Here is a 20,398-nt window from a genome sequence, read left to right as displayed (position 1 = left end):
TGCCTCCCTCACTTTCTGTCTTCAGGCTTCTCCTTAAATGTCACCTCCTCAGCCTTCTTTGGCTGCCATGTCTGCCACTGCCCCATGCTACTACCTGTTTCATGGCCCTTACCATTAACCGGATGTATACAATTTGGATGTTTACTTACTGTATGAGGGTGGGTGGCGCTAGCTATTAGTACATAGAATCCCAGTGTTTATCTGGCATAACACAACAGAAATCCACATGTTTCCCACATAGCATTTTGGTGAGGCTGTTTGGCAGATAGCCTTTCCTGACATTATTCATAGGTCCAGGCTCCTTCCAATTTGTGGCTCTGCCATCCCCTTGGGCCTGGGAGCAACCCCTTGGATTCTTTGCCTGGATCCTGGAGGAAGACAGAGGGATGGAGTGAGGGGGTGAGGAGTGCCATGGGGATTTTTAGGGCCAGATAGGGAAGTGGCTTAAATGACTTCACCCACATCCCACTGGCCAGGACCCGGTCAATGGCCACAGCTAACCTAAAGGGAGACTGAGAAATGTCATCCTCCTGGTATCTAGGAATAAAATCAAATTGCTTTTGGTGAACTCAAAGCAGTCTCAGCTATATTTATTTACCATATTTTATTGAATCTACATCATATAACGTTAAAGATACCATTATTTTTGGAACCACTAATTAAGTTAAACTATGGCATGTCATCGATGCATTCTGATTGCCAGGGTGTTAAAATATGAAAAAATGGTCCAGCTCAGAGTCAATTAAACATGGTATTGTCATTCTTGATGGCAGGAACCTGCCCACCTTGTACACTGATCCATCTCCTGAGCTAGAATAGTTTCCGGCACACAGTAGATATTCAAGGAATAGTAATGGAATGAAGAATAGTAATGGAATGAAGGAGGGAGGGAGGGAGGGAGGGAGGGAGGAAGGAAAGGAGGGAATGGATGAATAAATGAAATGGTGAGTGCGTTGCTCTTTTGTTTAGGTATCAGAACCCTGCCTTGTGTGAGCTGTGGTGTCAGGGAATCAGGCTGTGTTCACTCACCGGAGCAGAGGTGCTTCTGGGCTTGCAAACAGCCGCCAACAGCGCTCCAGGCCCCCAGGACTGCCCCTGGCCAGCACTCTTCTCTGCCACCAGCTTGGATAGCCTTCTCCCTCCCCGCACATTGGTGTGAAGGATGAGCTTACTCATGCTCCAGCTGTCTGCCTACTGCTTCTGTCCCTGGAGATGTAGTCCTGCTACCAAGATCTCATGGGAGAAATTCATTGGCCCTGCTTGGGTTGGGTGCATGTGCCTGGGTCAGTCAGTTGGGCCAGCAGGGTGGAGGTCTTTAGGAATGTGGCAATTCCTGTGGGAGCTCCAGGTGTGCACTTGCCTGTGAGAGAGAGAGAGAAAATATGAATGTTGGAGTTGGATGGCAGCTCCCAGGAGAGAGGCTAGTTTGTTCCAATAGTTCTAATACCAGAATAAGATCCCCTTTGCCTGAAAATGTACCTTCTCAGTGGAAGTTTCAGCACCCAGACAGGCTCAAAAATGAGTGATTAAATGGGTTGGTAAATAGATGCATGGGTGGACGAATGATGGAAGAAGAAAGGGAGTAAGACCATCTTGTTTGCTGTGGGATTGAACATTTTTAGAGACTGCAAATGGAAACCATCTCCTCATTACCAGAAAGTAGTGCACGATCAACTGCTACCTTACTGTATGCCAGGCACTGTTCTAAGCTCTTTTCTTTATTAACTCCCTAATCTTCAAGACTACCTTCTGAAGATCAATATGACAATTATCACCCCCATTTTACAGATGAGGGAACTGATGCACAGACCCTTAAATAACGTGTTAGGGCCAGAACTGGAGTTCAAACTCAAGCATTTGTATTAGAAGCCCAGCTCCAACCACTGAGCTTGACAGCCCAGCACCATAGTTACTGTGAAGATTAAATGCCATCTGGAAACTGCCAAATCTGTTCAATGACAATAGGGGGAGATTTATGTCATATCATTGCTTGATAAAGGGTGAAAATAAAAACAGATTCAAGAAGAGTTAAGAAAAATTGACAGATGTCACATCTCCTGTAGCTTTTGAAAGGAAGAAGGCTAGAAGTATGTTTAGGGTAAAATTCTAAATCTGTGATGCTATGCTTCTTCCAAACACACCCCTTTGTGGTGGTCAAAGCTGGCCGGTGGGCTAAAGTAAGAGCCACCAGGTACCTTTGGGTCCTGCATGAGGGTACTCAGCTAAGAGGACTGAGGTGGGGCTGAAGTTTTGAATTGGTCCCCCTGGAGGGGCCCCTTTTCTAATTTGCACAGAGCCACAATATGATCCCACAGTGGCTGTCCACTGAGGCCAGTGGTGCCGGAGGGTGGGGGAACCCTCCAGTTGTCCCAGGGTGGCCCTTCCGTGTCCAGCGGGGTATAGCAGAGCCTCTCTCTTCTCATTATGATGGATGCTGCCTGGAAAATCATGGATAAAAAGCCTCGATTGAAAGGCACTAATTACCCATCATTATTTTCCATGCCGTAATTTGTGTGGAATGAGATTTCAATCAGTTGTCCGGGATCAGCCTGGTTTTGACTAATCTTTCTAGCGACAAGATGCTTAATTACAGATTTTTGCCCTAGCTCCAGCAGGCTGGGGGAAGGCAGGCTCTCACTGGAGCCAGTTTGCTCTTGGGTCATTTTGCAGTCCTGGGCTCCAGAGGGTCCCCCAAGGGGAGAAAGAGAAAGAGAGTGTTAGGATTCCTGAGAAGACCAGATAAAATCGAACCACCACAAGAACGGTGCTGAGGTAGCCACATGGTGATGGAGGGTGGCAGATGGGCCACTGCCTGGGTCAGCTCCTTCTCCTGGGCATGTCACCGGCTCACGCTCACCGTGCCTCTAAACCCCCAACCAGCCCCCAACCTGCCTGGCTATCTAGTTAGTCACTTTGAATTAGTTACAACTCGGGGCTTCAGTTCCTCATCTGCAGGTCACCAGAGTAGGAGGGAGGGTCTCCGACAACTTAGGATTCACTGATGCCAGCTGCTCTGATGTGTCTTTCCAGAAAAATGAACTACTTTGAAAGACACACATATGCAAGATTTCTGTCACACAGGAGTGATACAAATACCATTTATTAAAATAGGCGATTCAGACTACTCAGGGGGAAGGTCAATGTGAATTAAAGAAATACCTGACTTAAAGAAAAAATACAGAATTAATGGACTTCAGATGCACGTAATTGAATTAATGATAATCCTTGGTTCATCAGTGCCCCAACAGCCCCTGCTCTTCCTTCCTTCCATCCATTTGTCCTTCCTTCCTTCCCTCCCTCCCATGCAGTAATGCCTGTGAATCCCTGTCCAGGAGCGCTGGGATACTGACTGTTATTTGCATTTAGCCACGTGGTCCTCCCCATGACGTCCCCCTATTAAAGGCTCATTCTGCATTCTCTAATAATAACCTTAAAAAAAGTTTAGCAGGGTTACATTCAGGTGCCTAAGGGGCTGATTCATAGTAAATAAAGCCTTGCTGGAGGGTCTGAGGGTGTGCTTTAATGAAAAGCGCAGTGGCCCTTCATTAGTAAATTAATTATGGAAATGTACATAAGAGTCTCTCAAGTGTTCAGAAACCATTTTTCTTCTGTAAAGTGGATTCTCTTTCAGGCTTATTTGTCCTCTTAATTTGCCTAACCAACCACTTTCCCTCTTGGTAAATGACAAGTTCCTTGTGGAATTAATCCTCCATTCTCATCTGGGGACTTGGTTGAGGGAAGAATTTTGCTTTTAGAACAGTGGTTTAACTGCAGGCTGCCAGCTGTTGGATTTTCTGGAGGGGGTTTTCTGAGATAATCACAATAGCAGCCAATGTCCACTGAGCGCTTGCTGGGCACCAGCATAGTCTAAATGTTTTACCTGAGGTAGGTAGGTCATGCTCACCCCAGACAACTCTGTGAAGGAGGTGCTATGATTGAGCCCATTTTAGAGATGAAAACAGTGAGGGTCGGGGGGGTAACCTGTGAACTCAAAGTCAGCAGCTCCTGTGTTGAGAACTGGCTCAGCTGATGCCAGTGTGTGGGCTTCTAACCCTGAAGTGGCTCCACTGCTTGTTTCTGCTCTTACAGGTATGACCTTAGCACAGAGCCAGAAGGGGGCTGTGCGGGCAGCCTCTCCACAGGTGACTTGGATTCTCGCGTGCTGTCAGGTGGACTTTACCCCGTAGAGGAAACAGGCCAGGCCTGCAGGCCACCATGAGGGGAATAGATATATGGAACTCCAGCTTTAAAATGTATGATTGTCTCCTGCTGGTACCCTGGAAGTTCTCTTCCTTTAGAGGTCGTGGCAGATGGTCCAAAGGTTTGGGTTTCATTCAGAGCTTCCAAAATTCTGTTGGTCCCTGTATTAGAAGAACCTTCAACCCATTTCACTGTCCAGCAGAGGGAGAGGGCCCCCCAGTGAGCACAGGCATCTTGGAGGTCACTCTGACCTCAGGCCACTCTGGGGTAAGACGCTAAGGGCCAGGGGCAAGAGCTGGGTGGGGCAGGAGGTCTAATCAGATGGTGGAGAAATTGAGGCCAGGGCAGCTGGCTAGGCTCTTGTTATGAGATGGATCAAAGGGAAATGATGCCTCGAGGGACTTCAACCACTGACTGCTGCTCTTTCAAAGGCTGCTCAGATGGGGCATCTGTCCCCTCCTGTGAAGTCAATAGTTATCGACCCAGCCGGGAACTGGGTCCCAGCCAACCCAATGACGGACCCGACAGGACTCCCTCCTCCCCAGAGTGCAAGCGGCGGCCACTTCACCTCTCATCCCAGGCTGTACTCTCCCTGCACACCATCCCGGCCACCCACCCCATGGCCACATCCTCCTAGACTCTGGTGTCAAGGCCCTACCCCTGAATCTTCCCTGACCCAACCTCCCATCCTTCCTCCTGAGCTATACCCCAGGCTCCACCCCTGGGGCCCACCACACTCTTGGCCCCTCCGTTGCCTCCCAGTTCTGCCCTTTCTGACCGCACTCCCCTCTATCCCAACCTTAGCTCAACTTCAGAGAAGGTTTTCTTTGTCGTATGTGTTTCTGTCTTGGGGGGTGCCCCTGGCATCCAATGGGTAGAGGCCAGGGATGCTCCTTAACTTCCTGCAATGCACAGGACAGCCCACAACAGAGAATAGCCCAGTCCCAAATGTCAGTAACACATGGCTGAGAAAGCCAGTCTAAGCTGTTGGAGGGGGCCAGGCTCCCTGCTACGGTGGTGTCCCTGCAGAGCGGGCTGAGGGGCCTGGCAAACTGTTCAGCCCCTGATTTCTGAGCTCTCCTCCCCCCACAGGAGCTACGGCAAGCTTCTCTCCCTTTCCCAGACTTGCTGCCCTCAGCCTTCATTCTCTTTGCCTCCCACTTCACCGTGGAGTAGAAGCTGAGCAGAGGTGGAGGGCAGGGGAGGGGTTTTACTCATCTCTGCCCCTGCCACCTCCAGATTTCCCTCTGCAAGGCCAACCTTCCCTCCCTCTCTTGTGCTTCACCTGATTTCCTGCCTTCCAGGGTCCCTCAAACCCCGTCAGGTCCTCTGACTACATCGTTTCCACGATACTCAAACTGGACACCCCTGAGAATCATAACTGGGGTGCTGAACACAGACAAACCCCAAAATACAGATTTCTGGGCAAAGATGCATGTTCAGATTATGACTGGGGTGTGTTCTGGGCCAGGAAGCTACTTGTTGAAGAAGCACCTCAGCTGACTGATGAAGGCTGAGCTAGAATTTGAGAAAAGCTGACATTTACTTTTTGTGTCTTCACTCTGTCCATCCTGATTTGCTCTTTACCACTAGCGTTCAGCATAGAGTTGCCATATAATTCACTGTGCACTTTGGGGAGAGAAAGTGGGTGGAGGGGTAATTCTACTGGGTGGGTAGGTGAGATGGGGATTGCCCAGGGCTAACTGCAAAGTATGGAATCTGTAATTTTTAAATACTTTAAATTCCTTCCATTCTTAACACACCCCCTCCTCATCAAAGAAACCAATGATCGCCAACAGTACCAATAAAAACATTTCTTCTCTGCCCCTGAAATACCCAAGTTCAAGTGGATGGTGCTGCCTGAAGGACTACAAGGAAGTACCCCACCCTCACCCCCTCCTCTTACCCTTCACAGCCAAACTTCCAGAAAGAATTGTCTGCGTTGACTACCTCCTCCAGCCACTGCACTGGGGCTTCCATCCCACCATGTCATGACACTGCTCTAGTGAGGTCACCAGCCACCTCCCGAGTGTTCCCTGCAGTGGACACTTGCCCCTTCTGGCTTCCCCTGACCTTGTAGCCACATGTGACCTGCTGCCACCCTCTCCTCAGTACTTGTCCGGGACATGTTCCCTTTTTATTCTCCTCCAACTCCTCTGGCCACTTCTCTACCTCCTTCTTAGGCTTCTTTCCTCTGTCCTCCCTTTAAATTTTGTGTGTGAATGCATGAATGATGTGCTGGAGGTCAAGGACAAGTGGAGGGAGGGGTCTGACCTCTCCAGCAACTTTCTTTCCCCTGCCTGGTGCATCAAGAACCAGGCATCCCAGAGGGGCTCTGTGCCCCCAGAGAGTTCTCAACTCTCATACTGCAAGTCAAGGAAAAACAGCAAGGAGGGTCCAGGGCTTTGGAGCTCTTCTCTGCATTTTTGTGAGGGTTGTAGACAGGAGGGTCTGCCCAGGGCAGCACCTCCCCGAGGCCTGGTAGTGGGGAGGCAGGGTTGCAGAGCAAAGGTGTTGGGTCTGCAGTCAGACTGTGTTGGTTGGGATCCTAGTTTCTCCTAATACTCAGGTGACTAGCTCCAGCTCCAACCTCCAGCCTTTTTCTTCTGTAAAGTGGGGATAAAAACGTCTGGCAGACTGATTGTTAGGATTGAGTAAGATAGTACAGAGAAGAGAAAACACGTGACTGCGCATGATTAATGGCCACTGGTCTGGCCCAGCCTTCAGAGCAGAGGGGTGGCCAGGCAGCCCCTGAGAGTGGGAAGAGGCAGAAGAGTCTGGAAGGACCGTTCAGTGCAGAAAAGAAGCTGTGCTTGGGGGAGGAGGGCATCCTTCATTCAGTCTGCAAAGGTGGATGAGGACCACAGGACCCCAGCCACCTCCTGAGTGTTCCCTGCAGTGGACACTTGCCCCTTCTGGCTTCCCCTGACCTTGTAGCCACATGTGACCTGCTGCCACCCTCTCCTCAGTACTTGTCAGGTGCTGCGCCCGGCAGGGAGCCCCTGTCCACGTAGGACCTCTGGCCACCTGGCGCTCCACACACTGGTTGCTCCACGTCTTCCCCTCCTGCAAGAGGATGAGCGTCTTGAGATCATGAGCCGTACTGGCCATGTCTTATCTGGCCAGTGCTTGGCGCATGGTAGGCCCCTGAAATATGTGTTAAAAAGACAACCTGGAAAAGATAATCCAGTGGAGCCAAAGTAATGGCCACAGAAATGAGAATACTACAGGAATGAAATCATTAAAGTGGCTCCAGCCGGGGCTCAGGCACTAAATTAGTAGCTGGAAGTCCATGCCAACTCAGAGGCTAGGATCATGTTTGCTTCTTTCTTAGTTCCGGAGTCTCTGACCAGGGCCTGGGGTGAGGGGTCTGGACAGTACACTTGGCTGCCCAGCCCACTGAAGAATGCTTTATGCCCTTCTGAATCAAGAAGAAGGGAAGGAAGGGAGGTGACCATTTAGGGGACAAAACCGCTGCCTGCCCTGGGTGTCCTTCAGGGTTGGCTGAGCCATGAGGCTGGCGGAAGACAGTTGGGAAAATTGTGGCCTCCTGTCCATTGGGAGTGGCTGCAGTCTCTTTATCTACGTCCTTCAGGGCACATGCTTCTTGTACATCCAAGGGACAGATTGGAAGTGGGCAGCATATGATACATGTTCACTAAATAGCACAATAGGATTAATAGTAGTCCTACTTATGCATGGGAGATATGTTCCAAGACCCCAGTGGATGCCTGAAACTGCGGATAGCACCTCACATTACATATACTGATTTTTCCTATATATACATACATACCTATGATAAACCTTAATATATAAACTGGACACAGTAAGAGATTAACAACAGTAAGTGATAATAAAATGGAATAATTATAACAATATGCTATAATAAAAGTTACGTGAAATGTGGTCCCTCTCTCTCAAAACATCTTATGGTACTGTACTCCCCTTCTTATTGTAATGATGTGAGATGATAACATGCCTACAAGATGAGACGAATGAGGTGAGTGATAAAGGCATTGTGATGCAGCAGAAGGCTACTACTGACCTTCTGAGGGTATGTCAAGAGGACCATCTGCTTCCAGGCTGAGACTGACCACTGAGACCTTAGAAAGGAAAACTGAAGATAAGGGAGATCTACTGTAGTTGGTAGAATCACTGTTTATGTCAAGTGTATCTCCCGAGATCTCGAGCGAGCGCTCATGAGCCTGGGGGAGGCGAGGGCTGGAGGGCGAGGGTCTGGGAGCTGTCTGGCCCAGCAGTGTTTGTCACAGAGGGCATGGGATGCTCCTGCAGACTGCAGAGTCTGAAGCAGTGACAAGAGGAGATTACAGATGAAAGAGGTCTTGCTCAGCTCTCTCTGCCTGCCCTCATTCTGGGGAGGTGACCCACAGGCACACTTACACCTGGTCAGGCTACTCTTCTGTCTGTATTATGCCCTGCCAGGCCGATGTTGTTTACTGAGGACACAGCAGGGACCCGCTGTGGGTGGATGGCTGGAGGCAGGTGGCCATGCAGAGCCCAGGGAGATGACAGGGCACCAGCCAGAGATGCAAAGGACCCAGAGGAAACCCTGAACATGAGGCTTATGGGAGAGGTGTCTCAGAGGACTCAGGAACATTCAGTTTGGACCTCTATCTTCAAACACTACATTCCAGTAGATAATAAACTTCTTGAGCATAGTAGCCTTATATGTATCTTTTATCTTTAAATCTGCAGTTCAGTTTCTGATTAGAAGTGTCTATGGGGACAATGACTTCCCTGTCTTAGGACATGTTCAAGTGTAAATGGAGGGGAACAACCCCTTAGGAGGTGGGCTGACTATGAAATCATTAGTGGGACCAGGGACAGTGAAGCAGTGAAGGGCCCTCCCATCAGAAATTGTGTTTGGTGGTATTGCGGGTGGGCCTTGTGGGTGTGATGATGCAGCCTCTTCCCAGGTGCTGGCCAGTCCTTTACTCAATGGGCTGCACAGAAAACAGGGGTTACCTCTGAGCATCACTGGAGGTAGAACCTCTAGGCGCCCCCGCCTCACCATAGAGGAGCCTGCCAACATGGCCGAAAGCCCCTCCCCGCAGAACCAGGCTGGGTAGATTAGGCAGACAAGGCGGGACCCTCCCACATCCCCGCTCCCAGGGCGGGGGGAGGAGCCTCTCTCCTCGCGCGGCAAGAGAAGCTGAGGGCAAGGTGATGACGCTCAGGGAAACCCAGCTGCCGCCTATACTCAGGGCCTCCGGGGCCAGCCAGGATCTGGAGGCAGGAGGCTGGGTGGGGTCCATCGGTCCCACTCCTGGCCTGGCTGTGTGGAGGGAGGTAAAGAGGAGGCCAAGGCCTATGTCTGAGGAGCAAGTGAAATGGGCTATCAGGTCGTTGTACTGACAGTGTCTGGTCAGGGCCGGGCACACCCGACTCTCAGTTGCAGCCACCATGCATTACTGTGTGTGGGAAAAGTTGGCCAACTATTTTGGCTGAATTTTTTGTCACCCTCAAGCCAGCAATTTGCAAAGGGCTGGGGTGCCTAACCGTAAGTTTATTGATCACAATTTTTTTCTTTGAGGACTCAGAAGGTTCTGGGGGGTAATGGCAGAAACTTGCTTTGGGCTGTGCAGTGTCCTGACCAATTGACCTTCTCAGCCAGCATTTTATCTCATCAAGACCTTAGCATAGAGCCCCTCCCATTCGCCCCGCCCACTTGGTGCCCGAAGCCTAAAGCTAATTCCTGGGGACGTGCCACACCCACCGCACCCTCCTCAGAGCTGACTTCCCCATGCTCTGTGTCCACAGGCTACTGAACAGAATGTCTGCAGACGACCGGCACCTGGGCTCCAGCTGCGGCTCCTTTATCAAGACAGAGCCATCCAGCCCGTCCTCTGGCATCGACGCCCTCAGCCACCACAGCCCCAGTGGCTCGTCCGACGCCAGCGGCGGCTTCGGATTGGCCCTGGGCGCCCACGCGAGTGGTCTGGACTCGCCGCCCATGTTCGCGGGCACGGGTCTGGGAGGTACCCCTTGCCGCAAGGGCTACGAGGACTGTGCCAACGGCATCATGGAGGACTCGGCCATCAAGTGCGAGTACATGCTCAACGCCATCCCCAAACGCCTGTGCCTAGTGTGTGGGGACATTGCCTCTGGCTACCACTACGGTGTGGCCTCCTGTGAGGCCTGCAAGGCCTTCTTCAAGAGGACCATCCAAGGTGCGTGGCAGCAGGGCCGGGGGTGCGGGTGGGGCTGCCCTGGGTTGCAGGGCCAGCAGGAAACCAGGCGATTCCCCAGAGTGGCTACTATGTCAGGTCTGGGAGCCTTGCGGCAGAGGTTCTGCCGGGTCCCATTTCTGTCTCAGGGTTTCTTATTCTGGGATTCTGGAGAAGGACTCAACTCCAGGAGTTAAAGGTATTGTTAAAATGGCATACGTCCTCCACCCCCACCCCACCATATGCTCCCCAGAACACCCAAAGCAAATCCATGCAAATGCTTTACTGCAGGCACCCCTCTCTCTTGTATAAGAACGCTGTCAAATGTGTGCTTCTAAAACGTTGCCTTGGGGGGGGGGAAATAGTATTATTTGCCCTGTACTTCCAGACCCTCTTACAATATAAAGGGTCCCTTCAATTTGCTTTGATCATTTTTAATTGCACAAGTGGAATGAATATTTTCTTCATTGTGAAAGAAGCAGGCCAGTAGAACAAGGGGAGGCTCCCCCTGACCACGTGCCCTGTGGAATCCCAGCGTGGCCTGGCTTCACGGACCTTTTATAACGTGTCTACACAGGGGTTGAGTCATGTCCACAGGGTCAAGGGGATGGCTGCCTCTTTCAATGGGGACTTAAGTGAATCACCCCGATGAAGGTGTGCAAGAGTGCTGATGGGTGCTCTCTGTAAAGTCACCCCTAGGTAAACTGGGGAAAATGAGGGGTCCACCCTCACAGGGTCCAACACAGAAGACTGGCTCAGCACATGGTAGCTGAGATTCTTCCTGCAGCAGGCCACTGGCTAGATACTTGCTCTGCTGATTCAATCAAGTATCCATTTGAGCACTAGTAAGTGCAAGCCCTTGTTCTAGGTGCTGGTGATGGGATGGGCAAGCAGCCCCGCTCCTCAGGTAACTGAGGTGCCACCCCATGGGGACACAAACTGTAAACTAGCCTGGAGAAAGCCCAGGGCCACCTGTCCTGCCCTGGCCCTGCCTGGCTGTCCCAAGGGTGGCCCTCCCTCCCCCCACCCCCACCCCTATCCCCATTTCACTTTCCAAAGAAGCAGACAGAGCTTCCCTGGGATGATTCTCAGTTTATTCATTCAACAAATATTTGTTTAAATTTCTTGGGGCTATTTATTTATGAAATCAATTGAGGGTGTTAGGATTGGCCATATTTTGAGTTCCATATAATAGCTGAGACAGTGTGATTCAGTGGGTAAACACCTGGGCTCTTGGTCATTTCCATCCATTACCTTACAACTGATGGCCCTTGGGCACCCTGCCTCAGTTTCCCCATCAGTAAGGTGAGATCATATCATTCCTGCCTCACAGCTGTTTTTAAAAGAGGATTAAGTGAGTTAATATATATAAAGCACGTAAATAATAATGCCTGGCACTTAGTAATTGCTGAATGAAATTGGCAATGACTATTTTTACTTTCACAATATCACTTAAGACATATTACTAAGACAGTAGACATATAATTTATTTTATTTTATTTTTTACTTTGGTATTATTAATATATAATCACATGAGCAACATTGTGGTTACTAGATTACCCCATTTTCAAGTCCCCACCACATACCCCATTACAGCGTAGTAAGATGCTATAGAGTCACTACTTGTTTTCTCTGTGCTACACTGCCTTCCCTGTGCCCCTCCCCTCCATGTTATGTGTGCTAATCGTAATGCCCCTTATTCCTCTTCTCCCTCCCCACCCATCCTCCCCAGTCCCTTTCCCTTTAGCAACTGTTATCCATTCTTGGGTTCTGTGAGTCTGCTGCTGTTTTGTTCCTTCAGTTTTTGCTTTGTTTTTATACTCCACAGATGAGTGAAATCATTTGGTCCTTGTCTTTCTCTGCCTGGCTTATTTCACTGAGCATAATACCCTCTAGCTCCATCCATGTTGTTGCAAATGGTAGGATTTGTTTTCTTCTTATGGCTGAATAATATTCCATTGTGTATATGTACCACCTCTTCTTTATCCATTCATCTACTGATGGACACTTAGGTTGCTTCCATTTCTTGGCTATTGTACATAGTGCTGCGATAAACATAGGGGTGCATCTGTCTTTTTGAAACTAGGCTCCTGCATTCTTAGGGTAAATTCCTAGGAGTGGAATTCCTGGGTCAAATGGTATTTCTATTTTGAGTTTTTTGAGGAACCTCCATACTGCTTTCCACAATGGTTGAACTATTTTATATTCCCAGACAGTAGACATGTAATTTGCTTTATGCAGCAGGGTTTTGTGATTATGTGTATTTAAATAAAACACTCTAATTATTTTGACTTAACAGGATTTAAATTATTTTAGCTATTTTGGTTATAGATAATATTTATTTTTTAAATGAACCCTTCTTTTAAAACTAAACATGGTAAAAATTCAAACAATGCAAAAGAGTAAAAACAGTAAAATGTAAGTTTTCCTAAAACCCCAGGCCCCTGTTGTCTGTACCTTCTCCGGAAGGAGCCATGATACCAACCTCTTTCATCAAGTATTGACTGAGCCCTTTTGCAGTAGGCACTCTGCTGCACAGTGAATGAACACATCCTAGTTCCTGCCAGCTTCATACCCTTGAGTCTGGGAGGAAGCCCCTGGAATCTCTGTTTTGAAAAACATTGCATGGCAGTTCTAAGTCTCTTGCCTCAGCCAGGAGACCTCTAGTCTGATATGTTGATATTTGACAAATAAACATGAGATGTTCAAACCAATTTAAGTTACTGAAATAGTAGTGTTTTTCTTCCCAAAAGTGGTCTTGGTTAGATTACCTTTATTTAAAACCCTCTGAAGTCAGTTTTTGAAAAATTGCTTATTAGGATACAATTACATTTTCTTCTCTCTGTATTGTTCTAAATGAGCTGGAAGGTTCTGGATCAGATTTTGTGAAAGCGGAAGCTGGTGTAGACTCAGAAACAGGGGCTCAGGTGCTGAGAATCTCCTCAGCAAGTCAGAGTCCGCATGAAAGGTTTGTAAATAGTCTTAATTATTTGCTGCCACGAATAGGATAATGATCTCTTCCTAGAAGTCAAAAGACAAACAGCAGCCTTTAGTGCAACCAGAACCAAACTGCGGCTTGTTTCTTTTCTTTGTCCCAAGAAGAGTTTTTCATGTAGAACAAGAAGGAAGTTTCAGTTTAGGTCAGAGAAAAGTTAACTGTAAGGCTGATGGGTTGCTCTGTTTATTTTATTAACTCTGTGGTTTCGTTCTAACAAATACTGTGATTTGTTGTTTCTGAATGTAATCGTTGTAGAAAATTCAGAAAAGTAGGAGAAGTATAAAGGTAAAAAAGGTATTGCAAGCTAAGAACTGAGTGAGCATTTTATTGAGCCCCTCTCTGAGTAAGGTACTGAAGGGGAAGCACAAGAAAAAGAGACGTGGTACCTGCTCTCAAGAAGCTGGAATCTAATACTTAAGAGTACACAAGACTGCAGGCATAGAGAGCCTCGGGCTCCAATCCAGGGCACAATTTCCTAAGCATCTACCCAGTTAAAAAGGACATTCAGGCTATTTTTTAAAAATCCAGTGACTTGGATGGAGAGCTGTTAATCTCAGAATAATCCAGTCACAAATATATATAAATGCTTGGAAAGCTCTGAAAATCATGCTTGCTTGCAACCCGCCTCCCTCCTTAGATCACTTCAGTCTGCTCAGTTCAGTGGTTACAATAGATGGAACTTTATAGAAATAAGGAGGTCATGATAGGCTTAGGGAGAAAGCCCTCAGGCAGCCCTTCCTTCTCTGTGTGCTTGGTCGTACTTAGGTGTAGCACGATAGAATGGGGCTAGGGGATGGGAGAGGTGGGCGAGGCCAGCCTGCAAGACTGCCTGCTTTTGCAAAAGATCCTGTGTGGGACAGTCACACCTGTTCAGAGTCTCCGTAGGGCTGTTTCGGTTCTGCAGCTGTGGCGATGAGTAGTTTATGCCTGAGACTTTCTGGTCACAATGCCTGAAACTTTCACTAGCTGGCCCTTTACAGAAAAAGTGTGCACTTCCTTGAGCTACAGCACTGAACAAGGTAGATGCTGCTCTCCTGGCCTCGTGGGCCTTTTAATCAGACCCTGGTAGTTCATGTTAACTGTTGATCACAGCTTCGTCGCCTGCCTGATTCTGTGCTGTGAAAAGGGGTCTGTTGTCAGTGCTGGAGGATGTGGTGACATTTACCTAGAGTAGATGGGCTCAGAGATAGACAAAAATGGCACCTTCCTGAAAGGGCAGAATGGCTCCATGGCAAAGGAGATAACCCTCAACCTGTTTGAATTTACTAGTAAATGTAAAGAAAAAAATGTGCCCACTGAAGAGGACTGATCAGCTTTGGAGGCACAGAAAAAGAAGGAAGACTTTGGCAAACGTGCCACTCCTAAGAAAAAGGGGTCAGCCTGGGGACAGCCTGGTGTGATTAAACATTGAATTGATCTGATTAATATCTTCCTGATGATGATCTAGTTCCTCTGTAGGTCTTCTTGGAGTGAATTTGCTGGTTAGGCAGATCAGTTTCTCCTTGTACTTGACTCTGCTGGCTTCCCTGGGCTTATACATCAGGTTCCTGAATTTGGGCAATGTGAGTCTGCCCCTGAGAGACGGAGCCCTGCTCTGTGACTGGCAAAGTCAGGCTTCTGGATCATAGGGCTAAGTGCCAGATTCTAGACTGTGAATCACCTCCCCACAGCAATGAAAACCTTTGTAATGAATACCAAAATTAATGAGGTGGCCTTGTGAGCAGCCACCAGGGGGACTTTAACAAGCTGTACCCTAAACCTTGACCCTATCATCCAGTCTCTCATTCTTAGCAATGACCCTGCATCCTGTTCCATTGAGAAACTTGAAGCCCCTGGATGGGAACTCCCTCCCTCAGTGGTTGCCACAAAACCTACCTATTCTCCCTTATCTGTGGTCTCTTTCCTTTATTGAATTCACAACTATTTATCGCTACCCACTCTCTAATGGAAGAGATGTCTCCTACTCCAGGCCCAGCTCTTCTCAGGCTTTGAGTTCCATCTCCTCTCTACTTCCCAGAGGCCCTCCAACCTATTACCTTTTCCCTTTCATCTTCTCACTCTCTATAGTCTTCTTCCTTCTATCAGCATTTAAATAGCTCTAGTATCTCCAGTCTTAAAAACCATACCACCCATATGCCCTCAACCTTCAGATTCCAGAGTACCCCCTTCTCTTCCTCTTCTCAGTTCTTGACCCACCTTAGGTGCCCAATGTCTTCACTGAAGTCCTGCCCAGAGCTTTAATTGCTTCTGAAATCAGGATGAATCCCAATTCTGTAGCTCTGGCCCTGGTCCTCTTCCATGAGCTCCAGTGTCTTTAACTCCTAATGAACATTTCCACTTGGATGTCCCAGAACCACCCCAAATACAACAAGTCCTAAGTGGAAGTTATGTCTCTGCCATCAACATTTCTCGTATTCCCAATTCAGTGTCTGCGTCACCTTCTCCAGTGTTCACCTCTGCTTCCTGCCCCCCATTCCAAACCATCCCAGCAGCCACGTCCTGTTCATTCCCCTCCTTCATGGCTCTTGACCTACCGCTTCTCTCCATTCCCCCTACTTCGTTCCAGGCCACCACTGACCACTGACTGACTAGCTTCCAGACTGGCTTCCCAGTTGCCAGGCTCCCCCTGCTTCCTGTCTGTTTTCTTCAGTGTTGCCAGACAGACTTTTCTGTACATGCATCTGCACATGTCACTCTTCTGCCTTGCTTGTGGGTAAAATTGAAGGTCCAGAATGTGACAGAGGATGTCCTCTGGTTGACCTTGAAGCATCTGTCTGTTGAAATTTCTAGGGCAGCTTGCCTGCTCTGTTTTCCAGTTCCCAGAACTTGTTGCATGCTTTCAATTTCTAGACTTTGTACAGATTCTTCTCTTTACTTCCCCTCTCCCAACCTCCAGTTCCTTCTCTTGTCCACTAGGTCTCAAGTTAGCTGGATTTCCTCCCAGAAACCGCCTCTGATTTCCTTTCATTTGACAGAGGTAGCACCCCTGCTGAGTGCTCCTGTAAATCTTCTGCCCGCACACTAACAACACTTAGCTCACTCTGTGGCTTTTGCATCACTTGTCTGGTTCCCAAGAGGACTGTAAGCTCCTAAGGAACAGGGTTACATTTATCTAGATGTTCACTGAACCCCTTGCCCTCCCACAGTGCCTGGCACATAGGAATCTCTCAATGTGTCTTCATAGAAGGCAATCCCCAAAGTGATCCCCCGTTTTTCCAATGAGGACAAACCAAAGAAGCTATACCAGTTTGCATATATAAACTTCCAGGGATCTAGATAAAATAGTCCAGTGTTCACTTGTAACAATATGTTAATTTTACTTATAGTTGCATATTTCAAGTCACATTATATAAAACAATATTTTTTTGGAACACTTTTTCTACTTACTTTTCACATGAATCTTTGGTTCAAATGTCTTTGCCTTCTCTAGGGCCACTGATTGAGGCATTTAACACAGTGTTTCAGAACATGTTGTCACTACAGCTTAGGTTCTTGAGGTTTTATGAGTTTGTGCTTCTGTCCCTAAAAATTTTGTTTTGAGCATAAGTACAATTCCTAGACCATGAGGACAGTTCTTGATTTGTGTCAATTTATAATCATGATTTCTACCATGTATTAGGTACTATACTGCCTTTGACATTCAATATTTGTAATTGTGAAGTCATATTCCAGGAAATAACTAAATTTGTGTTAAGTTTCTCTACCCACTTTGTTATCGATTCAGTAGGTTGACTAGCATTGGTTGAGGTCTTCTGGTGGCAGTAGGTCTTCCCAAATGGTAGTTGTTCAATATAAAGTGATTGGCATAGCATCTCTAATATGAGACCTCACAAAAAGTCAAATATTAAGAAACTTTTCACCAAAGGACAAGGTTTGGGGAAAACTTCTGTCTTGTATTTGAGGTTACAAGGTGGTTCAGTTCTTTGGTGGATGAATATTTATTGAGTCCCAGCCATTGCTCTAGGGGCTGAGGATGGAGCGCCTGTCCCTACCCTGTGGGATGGTCTTCTGGTGGGGAAGCAGACAGTCAATGTGGTGACAAGTAAAGGAGACAGACAAGTGCTGTGAAAGAGAAAAACCAATGATGAGATCAAAGGTGACAGAGAGGGGGTCTCATTTGGGCAGAGGATTAGGGAAGGCTGTGCTAAGTAGGGGACTTTCAAGGGAAGGTGAAGCACAGGGATGAGTCTGGCCCAGCATCCCAGGCAGAGGAAGGAGCGGACATGTTTTCAGGACCCAAAGAAGAGCCAGTGGCTGGCGTGAATGAGGGCAGAGTGGGAGGAGGTGGCTTGCAGAGGTCGCTGGAGTCTTGGGGCCTTGGTGAGTAATGCTTCCAGGTGGAATGGACGCTGCAGAGGAGTAAATGAGCCCACGCTGCATGGCCATGAGGGGCTGTGGCAGGGTAAAGCTCCCCTGTGCCCCTCCCTCAGTTCTCAGGGGGTGTAGCCACTTTGCAGGTCCCTGGGAGGCCCCTTGAGCAGCAGCACCCTGCCCTGGGCCTGTGACTTTAGATGAGGAGGAGGAAGTGAGAAGGGGCCCTGGCACGTGCTGTTGCTTGTTCACCAGAGGCCCCCCGGAGCAGGCTTGGAAGGAAGGTCCCCAAGGAGAGGGGGCAGGGGGATGATGGATGGGCTATCCTGCCTTGGATTGCCTCCAGGCCTTTTGTCCTGGACAATGAGGCTGGGAGACCCCAGGGGACAGTGGGGGGTGGGGAGGGAGGTACAGAGACAAAACTGGGAGTGTGTGGGAGTTGGAGCAGGTTGCTGTCCCAGCCCTGCCACTTGCCAGCTGGCTGACCTTGGGTAGGAAGCTGGGTCCTCCGGCCTCAGTTTCCTCATCTGTACAAAAAGAGTCAATTAACCACAAACCGTTTGCTGCCTGCAGGGCACTGGGGGAGTAAGAGGAAGAGCAAATCACAATTCCCCTTTTCAGAGACTCAGCCTGAGTACAAGTCAGGCAACAACCGCCAGGGCCCAGACTGGGCGGCAGGGAAGGCCTCCCAGAGGAAGCACTGCCTCAGCAGGAGTCAAAGGTGAACTCACTCAGCAGAAAGAAGTGCAAGTGTGGAGCCTAGAAGAGTTGAATGTGCTCTGCTCAGGAAAATGGGGGCTCCACTCCAGGTAGACGGTGGACTGGAAAAGCAGTGTGGGGCTGGATGCCACAGGCCTTTGTAGGCTGCGTTAAGGAAGAGTATTTTTTAAGGTTTGAAGGCTATTTCACTGGGCTTAGAATATCAGCTTTATAACTCTTATTTGTGTCAACTTGGGAAAGTTACTTTTTCTGGGCCTTAATTTCCTTGTCTATAAGATGGGACTAATGGGCGAATAAATAGTTTCTGCTCCTAGAATGTTATTGCAGAAGTTAAATGAATCCGGGTATAAAGTATCTAGCCGAGTGCCTGGCATATGAAAGCCATGAAATACCCAGTAGTTGTTTCTGTTATTGATGCTTGGCAACAGAAAGCCACAAAAGGTTACAGAGCAGGGGATTAATCAGACCTTTTAGCAAGATAACTGGCAATGATAGGAAAGATGGTGTGGAAATGGGAGATTCTAGGGGCAGGCAGAACAGGTAGGAGGTGATTTAAAGTCCAGTTCAGAGATCTAGTTATCAGACATCCAGACATCTAGAGGCAGAGGTGGAAGGCTTTGAAGAAGAGCTCAGGCTTGACAAACATTTGAAAGGGATTCAGTATAAACAAGAAGAGCGGCTGCATTGTGAGGCTGCCTCTTAGATTTCTAATTTAAGCTGCTAGGTGGATGACCAGGACATTAGAGGGAAGGAAAGCCAGGAAAAAGAGTTTGGCTGGTAGAAGAGGGGAAGGAGGGGAGGAAGGGGTTGGATGATGGATAAAGCTTGGGGTATGCTGAGTCTAATCAGTTCACAGGATTTACCTGGAGAGGTGGAAATTGGGTCCTAGAAAACAAGAGTGGAATGTGAGTGGGGTTTGGGGTCTGATGAGATCTTCTAGAATAGTGGTTCTCATTATGTGGGCCCCACGTCAGAACCAGAAGCTGCACCTGGGAGCTTGAAATTAGAAATGCACATTTCTGGTCCCACCCCAGACCTACTAATCTGAGACTGGAGGGCCCAGCCATCTGATCTAGCTCTAGGGAAGGCTCTTCTCCGGCAAGAAGTGAGGGACAGCAGGAGGGACCCTGGAGAAAGGAAGGGAGACTGAGAAGCACTATATTTCACCAGTTCAAAGATGCACTTTTCCCCAAGTAACATCTCTGAACCAGGCTGTGTGCCAGTTGCTGTCAGCCAGGTGAGGGCTCTGTGCAGTTGTCACTGCTCTTACACACACATCAGAACTGGCAGAAAGGGGCCAGTGACCTGGAAGGAAACCCCTGAGACAACAGTGGACATTTTTAAAAAGCACGGCAGAGTCAGCTCCCTTGTTAGGAGAGAGGCTAGTCCCTGATCAGTCTGCAATATTCATTCATCCTGTTCTCAGCCACAGCTTTCCCTCAGCCCTCAGCTGAGCCTGGAGTCCCCGAGTCCTGAACTTAACTTGCTTATATTCTCCAGAGATTAAGTTGGCATCTCTTGTGTGGGTTGAGGAGGCATATTTGGTGGTCACATGGAGTGGCAGCTAAGCCCTCCTTAAATACAGACTTCCAGCAAATTCCCATTTTCAGCCCCACGCCTTGTTGCCTCTTCTGCTGTGTCTTGAGTCCTCTACGCCTGAGGCTTTCTGAGGTACACATTACAGTGCAAGTGGTTCATTATCTGGAGCCCCTTCTTGGACTGCTTTGGTTTCTACTGCCTCCATTCTTCTGGACAGTTCTCATTTCCGTGCTGCCACTTAATGGGCTTCGGGGAGGCATGTGGACATATGTGTTCAGTGTGCTGTGATCAAGGGAAGTTAGTAATGTCCCTCCAGGGGTGGTGGGTAGGGTGTGGGGGGATGGACAAGGAACCCTATCAGAGGAGCAGGTTGGTGAGGATGGGTTCAGTTTGAGAAATCCAACTGACTTCCGGGTGGGACCACCCAGTAGGCAGATGAAAG

The 20,398-nt window shown here is 48.5% G+C and overlaps 1 protein-coding gene across 1 annotated transcript in view; it reads left to right on the top strand.

Annotated features, from left to right (window-relative positions):
* The window catches only part of ESRRB (estrogen related receptor beta), a 161,490-nt gene that overhangs the window by 99,011 nt on the left and 42,081 nt on the right, over positions 1 to 20,398 (top strand). The window contains exon 3 of the mRNA XM_036913085.2: positions 9,982 to 10,391. Coding sequence (XP_036768980.2) covers positions 9,982 to 10,391 — 410 coding nt within the window. The remainder of the gene's footprint in view (positions 1 to 9,981; positions 10,392 to 20,398) is intronic.

Source organism: Manis pentadactyla, chromosome 11 (assembly GCF_030020395.1).
Source record: "Manis pentadactyla isolate mManPen7 chromosome 11, mManPen7.hap1, whole genome shotgun sequence".
Classification (NCBI taxonomy): Eukaryota; Metazoa; Chordata; class Mammalia; order Pholidota; family Manidae; genus Manis; species Manis pentadactyla.
This window is presented reverse-complemented; position numbering and strand designations above follow the sequence as displayed.